The 10914-nt window shown below is 36.1% G+C and overlaps 1 protein-coding gene across 1 annotated transcript; it reads right to left on the reverse strand.

Moving 5' to 3' along the window:
- Nucleotides 1-380: 380 nt before the first annotated feature.
- LOC142982813 (uncharacterized) lies at nucleotides 381-3377 on the reverse strand. The gene is made up of 4 exons (XM_076129497.1): nucleotides 3051-3377; nucleotides 2188-2268; nucleotides 1422-1575; nucleotides 381-544 (listed from the first exon to the last, which is right to left on the reverse strand). Exons 1-4 carry the CDS (start codon nucleotides 3375-3377, stop codon nucleotides 381-383), a joined length of 726 nt encoding a protein of 241 aa, XP_075985612.1.
- Between the last annotated feature and the right edge of the window lie 7537 nt (nucleotides 3378-10914).

The raw sequence follows: 10914 nt of genomic DNA on the forward strand, positions 1-10914 counted from the left end.
CGGTAATACCTCAAGCTTCTGAAGTTTGTAAACAAGCAAAACTGCGTAGGGTAGATAATAAATATTAAAGTAGAAATATATTATTTAAAAGAAGTAAACCACGTTATGACCATAAGAAACAAAACTAAAACGAAAGAAACACGACATTAGTATATAAAACCAAATTTTATTAATTGTCCAAAATAACACTGTAGCGCTATTCACTACAGTCAATACTATCGAGTATCGAAAGTTTGACATTTAAAATGTGCTGCCAAAATAGTTCCTACGACGCCCATTAGAGACGCTGATCAGATTTTCATACAAAATTTCTCGATGACTAGCTGGTTGTCGGTAGTCGATAGTAGCAGAGAATCGAGCTTCTAGTATACTGATATTTGTCACAGGAAAGCAAACTGTAGTAACACAATAGTGTAAGTAGCGCCAAGTTGACAGAAGTGAAGCAACAGCGCCGCGTCCATCGTGAACACTCCATATGTGCTCATCTTGTGGAAGTCTTGATGTAGGAGACGGTAGATGTTCTTCCAAATTGGTTTTAATATACCTAAGAAAGAAGATTTATACAATGAGAATAAGATTATCTCTCTATGTGACCGGGAGTTTTGGTTAACAGGAGTTTTACTTAGTCTTAATTATTTATTTCTAATGTTTTTTTAATTACCTAGATTAAGAGTAAAATGTTTGGCAAACCAAGGCTGCGCATGTACTAGAAAATCGTAAGGTAACTAAAGATACACGAGGATAAACCACCTCTATACCAATAGGATGCTTTAAAACATAGCAGTGGATATACTTTTATTGGAGGTAGCACCGGAAACCATTATGGAGTATTTTCCTTGCACATCTCGGGTGGATTTTTTTTATATGAATACTAACCGACCTGGTAAACGTTGTTTTGCCACATAAGTTATAAAAAAATGTTAGGGTGGGCAACCCTTATCACTTAGGGGTATGAAAAAGATGTTGGCCGATTCTCAGACCTACTCAATATGCTCAAATAATTTCATGAGAATCCGTCAAGGTCAAGCCGTTTCGGAGCAGTAAGGTAACCACCATTGTGATACGAGTGTTTTATTTATAAAATTACTAACAGAGATGGTGGGATATTTAAATACATCAACTAAATGTTTAAGGAGACGTTAACAAACGAAAGTCAAAGTCAAAGTCAAATATTCTTTATTTCATAAACTTTAACAAGTATTTGAAATCGTCAAAATATTTTTTATCTACCACCGTTTCGGAAAAGCTGTTGCTCGTGAGAAGAAACGGCAAGAAAAGTTAAATCTCTGCATCACCTAAGATAGACTAGCAGAAAATGCCTTTGGCATTAAGTCCGCCTTTCTTTTAACTTTCTATAAGAAGTTTAAAATAAATAAACAAATAAATACGCTTTTTATAAAATTTCTTATTAGAAATCTTACCATCTTCAGTTGCCTTCAACAAACTAATTATCTTTCCTTTATTGACTTGAGTGTAGAGTCTTTCACAAGTGAGACAGAAGGTTACTTCGACGATGAGCACTTTGACGGTCCAGAAAATAACGCTTGATATATGACTGATTAACATATGCGTCTCCTGTAAAACAAAATAGGTAAAATAAATTGGAATCTTCATCCAGTTTTCTGTCCAGTTTATCTGCAAGGCGGGGCTTTGTCTGTAGATCAAAATAATGAGAAGTATAATATTATAATGAGACGGGTCTTAAACGAGATTGCAAATTAAAGGTTAGGATACCTTATTATTCACCCGACGTGACGTTTCGATCGAATTACATTTTATTGCGATAATTATAATTGACAAGCTGACCCGCGCACGCTTTCTTGCTTTGATTTAATTCCGAACATTTTCGTTTTTGTTGCCCTTTTACACCTTTTCTGGACTTCCACAAATAATTTAAGACCAAAATTAGACAAATCGGTCCAGCCGTCCACGAGTTTAGCGAGACTAACGAACCGCAATTCATTTTTATATAAATAGATAATAGATAATTGATTGAGAAGTATTTTTTTTTGGTCAAAAGTACTTATGTCACTCTCCAGCCCTTATGTCCTCTCAAGAAAAGTCACGTCTAGCCGTCACTCAGTTATGATGTGAAAGAAGGACAAACAAACGCACATAATAATGTGAAGGAATGGAACAAAAAGTATAAATGAAACTGATTCAAATAAAACTCTAGTCTATACTTACCAGCCGTGATTTCGAATATATCAATATCACTCCTATGTATACCAAATTTTGAATAAACGCTGTAATTAGATGAATTAGTATCTGAAAATAAACAAAGTATTTAATACATAATAGCACCGATTACATGTCCTTGAGGTTTACAATTACACTTATATAAATCTTTATAGTTATCTGAAATGCAAACATTCACAAAAATACGCCTCTTTCCCATGGGGTTAGGCCAGTTAGGCCGAGACTAAAGAACGCTACTTGCTACGATCTCTACAAACTTACTTTACTTCATTCATATCTATTCATCCTGTCATAGTGAATGGCTGTAGGATACAGGATCTTAAATAATTCGTCGATATTTACTAAGTTCACCAATCTTGTTTTATGTCGTTATGACATTGCTCTCTTTCAACAGTGTCTACAAGCTATCAACTATTAAACTAGTTTCAAAATAAATGAATACTTACAACAAACTCATTAGTTTTCTTCAATATATCCCACGCAGTCACAACAGATTTCATAACACCATACATTTCTTTTAAAACTGCTTGACTATCTATCCTTATATTATCATCATCATCTTCGATTACAATATTATTTACAAACTTATTCCATTTAGCAACTTTTCGTTCAAGAATGAATATAACAAGCATCGCTTCAACAACAACCAAATCAAAGAAAATAGAAGCTGTTATGAAAAAACTTCTTATAGAATTCCAAAATCTATCTAGATAAAATTTCATCGTTAGCAAAAGTACGTAATACATTACAAACATAGCACACGATATCCAAGATAGAAATTTGAATATTTTTAAATCGTTAGCATTTTTAAGAATGTTATTAATGTCATTGAGAATTGTCAGTAGTTTCACAAAATCTTTGCTGTAATACAAATTAACGAACGTCAATATACAAATATGGATGACGTATTGTAAATAAACACCGTAGTATATAATTTGTATCACTGGTTGTATACCACTGGGGAATAACATAGAATCCTTCAGAGCGATGTAAAAGAAAACACAAACTACACAATTGATGAAAACTGCACATATTATGTTATTAATAGATATATTTTCTATACATTTGTTCTTAATATTAAATTTTCTTACTCCAGCAATAGTATTTATGTAGTAGAATGGAAGAAATATACTAAAAAAGTCGTTTAAAACTACGTTCTGCTTGTTTTTGTTTGTCATATTTCGATAGTAATGGACTTTTCAGTGAGAAGTAACAGTAATTATTGGTATTCAATTCAAGTAATAATATGAAGTGGTTCATGCTATTTGTCTTTTTGACATGTTTAAAGAGTTAAGTGTTTATTAAATTAGTCAGTCGTCGTCATCAGCGGCGTCGTCAGCACCGTTTAAAATGTTTTTCACGTACATACATACATAAAATTAAGTATTTTTCCTATAAGCAGAGACTAAAGAACGCCACATAGTACGATTGTTACAAATTGTCCTTGCTTCATTAATGTCTATAAATCTCGGTGTACAAGAAGAGCCGCTTACGAGTATTACGCTCCTGATGACCTGACCTTTTTGTTGTATTTTCTTTAGTCCAAGATAAATTGATTGCCATTTGTGTCCAGAAAACTTTCTTCGTATTAATGCACATTGAATAATAGCAGAGCGTAAAGTAATAAGCTTTTAGCGTAAGCTTAAAAAGAGAAGAATTATATTTATTCTGAGTAATCAGACGAAAGTATTTGAGTTCGCATACTGCGACATCCTTCAGTCGGGAACTGAAAAAAAGTACTTATAAAAGAAAACTTTTTTAAATTTTATTCCATCATAATCTTTTTAATTAAACTTAAAGCTACGATAAAGCAAACTGCAGCAGCACGATGGTATAAGTGGTGATAAGGTCATAGAATCGTAACGACAAAAGCGCGTCGACCACGAACACGCCACACGACAGTTTCGTCATCGTCGCCTTCTGCACACGTTGTAAGTTCTTACAAGTCCTTTTTTGTGCAGCTGGAAGCAAAAATAAAAAAATATATATAATTGCTTCGAAGTATTTAAATTTCGCAATTTAGTTTTTTATCAGAAGACCACGTGGACAGAAGTGTTGCGGCGAGATATGAAGGCATGTGAGGTTGAGAAAGACGACGTCAAGGATAGGGCGAAGTGGAGGAAGAGTGTAAGGAAGGCTGACCCCGCTACCATATGGGACAAATAGCCAGGAAGAGAGAGAGAGTGATTGAGATTTAATTAACACTCAGCAATGTGGGACTTTATCAGAATGTGTGACTTTATCATTCAATAATTTGTGATTTTAATTCAATGTCTTTTAAAAAATGTCATTATTCTGTGCCTTAGATATAGATGAGCATACATATTACTATCATATAAAGTACAAGCTTTTACCCGCGACTTCGTCGGCCACCTGAATTTTCCCCTTTCATTTTCCCGCGGTAAAAAGTAGCCTATGTCCTTTCTCGGGTATAAAAATATCTTCATACCAAATTCCATGCCAATTGGTTCAGTAGTTTACCCGTGATTGAGTAACAGACAGACAGAGTTACTTTTGCATTTATAATATTAGTATGGATCTACTTCATACCTGAACACTCAGTCTTCGTCATAAGCCGTATACACACCGACCGGACCTCTCTCATAGCCATGTACAACTTCTCGCATTCCCAACTTAGACTCAACTGCAGTATAACGCTCTCCAGTAACCAACAGTTGTATAATATTATTACGAATGTATTCTAAAATGATAGTTAGTACATAAGTATTAAAGTCTACTTTTGCTTCGTAAAACCCAGTAGAGAGCCAAGAGCAACTATCACGCATCTCAGTAGACAACTATTCGAAAGCCACTATGTTGTAAATTGTTTTCTCCTTTAGAATATAGTGACGCCGATTAACACGTAACGTCAAAGCAGCAATGTACGGTAGCTCGATTCTCTACTACTATCTACTTCCGACAACCGAACTGTCATCGAGAAATTTTGTATGAAAATCTGATCAGCGCCTCTGACGGGTTTCGTAGGAAACATTTTGGCAGTACATTCTAACTGCCAAATGTCGATAGCTAGCCGGTTGTCGGTAGTCGATAGTGGTATAGAATCGAGGTACTGAATAGGGACCATCAGTTTGACGTGTAGTACACTAGTTGTCAACTGAGATACGTGATGTATATAAAGTACGCGAGTGACAGCGGTATACAAAATATGGAATTTGGAACGTTAGCTAGAAAGTCAGCTGTGTCAGTGAATGGCAGCCTATTTGCCGAGGCGCTCAACGGTTGGTAAAAGATCAAGTGGGTCTGTACTAAGATATTTAGTCTATAACTAAGTAAACAAAAAAATATTTACATCTTCGTCGTCTGCATTTGCCATAATAGAGTTGATTAATACATGTATGTTCATCAGAGAATGACATAATGTACTTACTACATAGTAGGCCATCTGAAAGCAATAAAAATCTATCATCATTATTTAATAATTACTATAATGCTGTAAATAAATTCGACTGATATTTCAACGACCGACCGCCGCACTGACGTCAACAGGATACGCATGCGCGTTAATGGTACAGGAATCTATACTAATATTATAAAGCTGAAGAGTTTGTTTGTTTGTTTGAACGCGCTAATCTCAGGAACTTCTGGTCTGATTTGAAAAAAATATTTCAGTGTTAGATAGCCCATTTATCGAGGAAGGCTAAAGGCTATATATCATCACGCTATGACCAATAGGAGCAGAGTACCAGTAAAAAATGTTACAAAAACGGGGAAAATTATTACTCTTTCTTTGCCAAGTTGCGCGGGTCAGCTATCTGGAATAAAATTGGGACTTTCCCAAGTCTCTCAATTGTATGGTCAGATCCATAGACAGAGACATCCCTGACCATTTTACTTTTCCATTGCTAGTTTATTTACAACCTGCACTTGGCCAACTTGGTGGACTCAAGGCCTTACCCCTCCCCCTCGTTAGGGAGGAGACCCTTGCCCTGCAGTGGGACAGGTAAAAAAAAAGTTTACTTTACGGATAGTTAGATAAAACCTCTTACCGTATATTTACACGTCTTCTCAATCAACTTATAAGCATCCATTATATCCAGAAATCCTTCATACATATTAATCCAAAATTTTTCATCATTACCCTTATATTCCGACTTTTGTATCTCTTCCATCCAAATATTTAAAGTCTCGGTTACCAAATTCAATAATCGACTAGGGTACATCATGTTCATATCAAAACAGCTGACTAACACTGTCAATGCCACGTGGAAGAAAGAAAAAAAGAGCGCAAAGAAGTTATAGTACAAATATATTACCCAGAAGATGTAGAATCCATTCAATAAAAGAATATGCGCCCAGTTGAAGAATGTCACTCGTTTCAAGCGACTGCTATCAACATTCAAAATCCTATGAACACGTTGGATTTTAAGTACGAATAAGACATTAGTATCCCGGTTGATTATGTGTGGAATCAAATTAATAAGGAAACCGATTGAGTAGCAGACGCAATCGGAAATGAGAGTGACGTTTAAAAATAGCCAAATGCCTGGAATAGGCTTGTGAAGATTTACGACCACGTGAACACAGTATAAAATTATAGATACAAAAGTTGCTATAGCAGAAATGCAGTTGTAAAACACACCGTTTGGTGTGATGAAATTATCTTTGATTTGATACTTGGAGTAGAAGAAGATTGCTTGCATCAAATTCAAAGGTTTCAATACAGATTGGAGATCTTTTCCGACATAATTGTTCAGCAATATTTCATTGCTTTCTATTTTCTTTGGTGCAATGTTTAAAATAACGGGTTTTTTATTGTTCTGTTTTATGAAATACATGTTAGTAGTGTGTCCAGTGTTATTGAAGTTAGGACAATGATTGATGTAAGTACGTAATTGAATGAAACAGAATAGGTCATTCTCATTTGTTGGATTACCTTAATGTTGTTTGAAATAATATTAGGTTTAAATTAATATTCTTATAGACACGGTGATGACATATGCGTAGCGTATCCTCATTTAATTTGGATGCCTTCATGGGGCAATAGTTTAGGTTGCCGCGCCGCGAAACAATTACTTCTAACAAACTTATATCATTTTGTTTTGGCTTGAATATTAGCTGCAGTCAAAAGTAAGATCATATAACGTATACCTTGTCATATTTTCAATAGCATTTTTATCAACAACATCAACATTTTTATCTAACTTCAAGTTGATTTCTTCGTATTATGATGTACAATTGGATATGTCATAAAATAAACATATTAAGGCTCGTGACTGTACCTATGTCTTAAAGTATTAGATTTCATTGTGAAGTAAAAGCAATTAAAAGTGGCAAAATTATATTTAATAATAATAATATGTAACGTTCCTCCTATGTAGTAGGGGGTGAAATGATTGTCATATTATTATACTAGGCCTGCACGTTGCCAAACTCTAAGGCGCTGTCTCCACGGGCGAGAGAATCGCGACGAGTCCGCCCTTGTATCGTCGGACAATCTCCACGAACGAGCGATAATTCCGCCGCGTATCGTCGCGAGTCGTAACGGAATCGCAGAGATTCCGCGGCGACTTGTTCTTTGTTTAAAAAGCTTTTCTAAACAAAAGGCAACATTGAAAATAAATGACGCTGCATTTGACAGCACGCTCGCTGCGCGCTCGTCGCGATCGCGCGGCGGACCCGCTGCTTGTCACGGCCGACTAGCGACGATGTATTGACGTTTCGCACGCTCGTTGACACTCGTCGTATCGCGGCGATATTATCGCCGTGTGGAGACGGTTCCATAGAGAGTGTATAGAAATACGTGGCACGACGATAATATCGCCGCGATTCTCTCGCTCGTGGAGACAGCGCCTAAGCTATTATTGAGACATAATCTAATCTAAATTGAATCTAAATTTAAAGCGCCCGTAGCCAGTTGCGCTCACCGGTCGGTAAACGATCTGTGGGTTAAGCAAATCTTGGCGCGGTCATTCCAGAGATGGGTTACCGTATAGTGGTAATTGAACAGGGCGTCTTCGTGCTTCAGAGGGTACGTAAAAAGTCGGTCCCGGTTGTTGTCAATTAAGATAACAGTCGTTAAGCCACGTCAAAGGCCTACGGGCGGCTTGAACAACTTTGACACTAGGTTGACCACTACCATACGACAAGAAGAAGAAGAATCTAAATAAGAAAAGACCAATAGCATTTTGCCCGACTGGAGAATCTAACCCGAGACTTCTTCATGACTAGCAGTGGGATACACTACCAAGCGCACCTCAGAGGCAGTCTATAGTCCTATGCTATGGTCGAATATACATATGTAATGTTAGAAAATAACTAAGCAACAAGTATCTTTTCATACAAATTTAATAAGAATGAGTAATAAACGCGAATTGTAACAGTACAAGAGTGTAGTGAGTGAGTAGTCCCATCAGTTTGAGCGGTAACGCAGCGTCGATATAAAACAGTCCGCACGCAGACATCTTCTCGAATGAAGCTCGGTGTATCCGCTGTATGTTCCTGCATACTTTCTTTTCTTCAGCTGAAAAAATTAATTATAATTAATATTACTGTAGCCCAATTCTCTACAGTCTAGGTACTTTCGTGTATCAAGAGTTGGACAAATTTGACATTTGAAATATATTGCAAATACAATTCCTATGGCGGCCACTAGAGGGGATGACCAGTTTTTTATACAAAATTTATAGTTAGATAATAGATTATCGATAGTCGCTACTTGTATAACATTTCTGACAGTTTTTCATATCATAATTCTATATGCTAACTAAACCAAGCCAAACATCCATTTTTTTTCTATAACAAGGTTAAGATCTTCTTATCACAAGAAATCATTAAAAATTACCTGAAGCATATTTAGATTTCAGAACAAGACCACAAGTCTCCTGGGTTTGATTGACGGCAATGTAAAACGATTCGCAAACCACACCCATTCTTATTTGCAGCCCCACGTTTTTTATCGTCCAAACATATATTATTGCCGTTTTTATTATGTTTTTCCTCTGAAATATAAGAAAATACATAGTTGGAGAAGATCTTAAACGCAATTATTCTTTTACAAACTTATGTTCATTGAAAAAGTAAAAGTTTGTGAGGCTGAATGTATTTTTATTACTTTACACGAAAAAATTAGAAATTAGACTTTGCATGCCCTCAATAATGTTTTAAACAAATTTTTAGGCATGCAAGGTTTCCTCACGATGTTTTCCTTCACCGTTGGAGCATGTGATAATTATTTCTAATACACACATAACTTCGAAAAGTCATTGGTGTGTTGCCTCGGGTACCAACCTGCGGTATATTCCCGGTGTCCACCCCCTGCTTGTCCACCCCGGGTGGACAGTGACACAAATCTTTTAAAAAGTTCTCGGTGTCCACCGCTGGGGGACAGTGAGAATTAATTTTAAATTATTCCCGCTGGCCACCCCGGGTGGACAAAGACACGAGTTTCATATTACTACTCTCGATGTTCACCACCGGTGGACAAAGCCACTGCTTAAATAAACATTCTCAATGTCCACGCTTGATGGAATTGAGTGTAAAAAAATAATTAAGTAGATATATAGTTTAATCATATTATCAACATCTTTTACTTTTGCAATCTACACAAATAATTATCACAATAGGTATTAATCAAAGTCACAGAAAAATCTTTACATCCTCATCCTTTCTAGAAATAAATCAATATTGAAGTCCCCATTGACAAGTCCTATTCGCATGTCGTGAATAAAATGATCACTTAAAATATATTTTTTTACGTTTATTGTTATAACTTATACCTTGGTTTAATAAGTGCCGCAACTTAGGGTCAATCAACATTATATGGGAAAACACACCATAGATAGTGTACCTACTTCTATTTACCCTAGAGATGTTGATAATATGATTAAACTATGTACCTACTTAATTAATTTTGTTATAATTATTTACACCCAATTCCAGCAAGCGTGGACATTGAGAATGTTTATTTAAGCAGTGGCTTTGTCCACCTGCGGTGAACATCGAGAGTAGTAATATGAAACTCGTGTCTTTGTCCACCCGGGGTGGCCAGCGGGAATAATTTAAAATTAATTCTCACTGTCCCCCAGGGGTGGACACCGAGAACTTTTTAAAAGATTTGTGTCACTGTCCACCCGGGGTGGACAAGCAGGGGGTGGACAACGGGAATATACCGAACCTGCGGTCGACCACTTGCGTGGGAGGTGTCAACTTAAACCACTCGGCTATCACTGCTCTTTTCACATATATTATATTAAGTAGTAATAATTTTAATTGGCGCTGTGTTCAAAGAAGAAATGAATATGAAATAGCTCTTACAATTTCGTCTCCTTTCACATCAAATGAAGCGATCAAATCAATAAAAGCCTGTACATGCAACAGTGCATGACTGAAAGTCTCCAGTGTATGGAACAGTACCTGAAATTAAATGAATACAAAAAATAACATATTATGGAGGTACTTTATGCTATTGAGTATTAGGTATTGGTAGATTGTCACTCTCGCAAAGACCTTTTTTGTTACGAACGAAGATGTCCCTCTTAACAAATATTACTCTATCTGACGCCTCCTGAATCATCTGCAATAGATGGACACAGGCCCAATGATTGAAATTGAATGAGGTATTGATGAAAATCAAAATAGTAGAAACCATGTCTAAGGATTCGTAAGTCGTAAGCACGTTTTTATACATTAACGACTCAACATTCAAGACAAAAAAACTGAATTAAGAAGAGATAATTTCATGATCCAAGTCTTGCT

This window comes from Anticarsia gemmatalis, chromosome 22 (genome assembly GCF_050436995.1).
Source record: "Anticarsia gemmatalis isolate Benzon Research Colony breed Stoneville strain chromosome 22, ilAntGemm2 primary, whole genome shotgun sequence".
NCBI lineage: Eukaryota > Metazoa > Arthropoda > Insecta > Lepidoptera > Erebidae > Anticarsia > Anticarsia gemmatalis.

What these genes read in the sequence shown, in the direction of transcription:
- LOC142982813 (XM_076129497.1), bottom strand. Translation starts at nt 3,377, where the DNA reads ATGACAAACAAAAACAAGCAGAACGTAGTTTTAAACGACTTTTTTAGT. An exon ending in TATATTCGAAATCACGGCTG is followed by an intron (nt 1,576 to 2,187) that starts GTAAGTATAGAC and finishes TTTGTTTTACAG; the next exon opens with GAGACGCATATGTTAATCAG. An exon ending in GTTGAAGGCAACTGAAGATG is followed by an intron (nt 545 to 1,421) that starts GTAAGATTTCTA and finishes CTTCTTTCTTAG; the next exon opens with GTATATTAAAACCAATTTGG.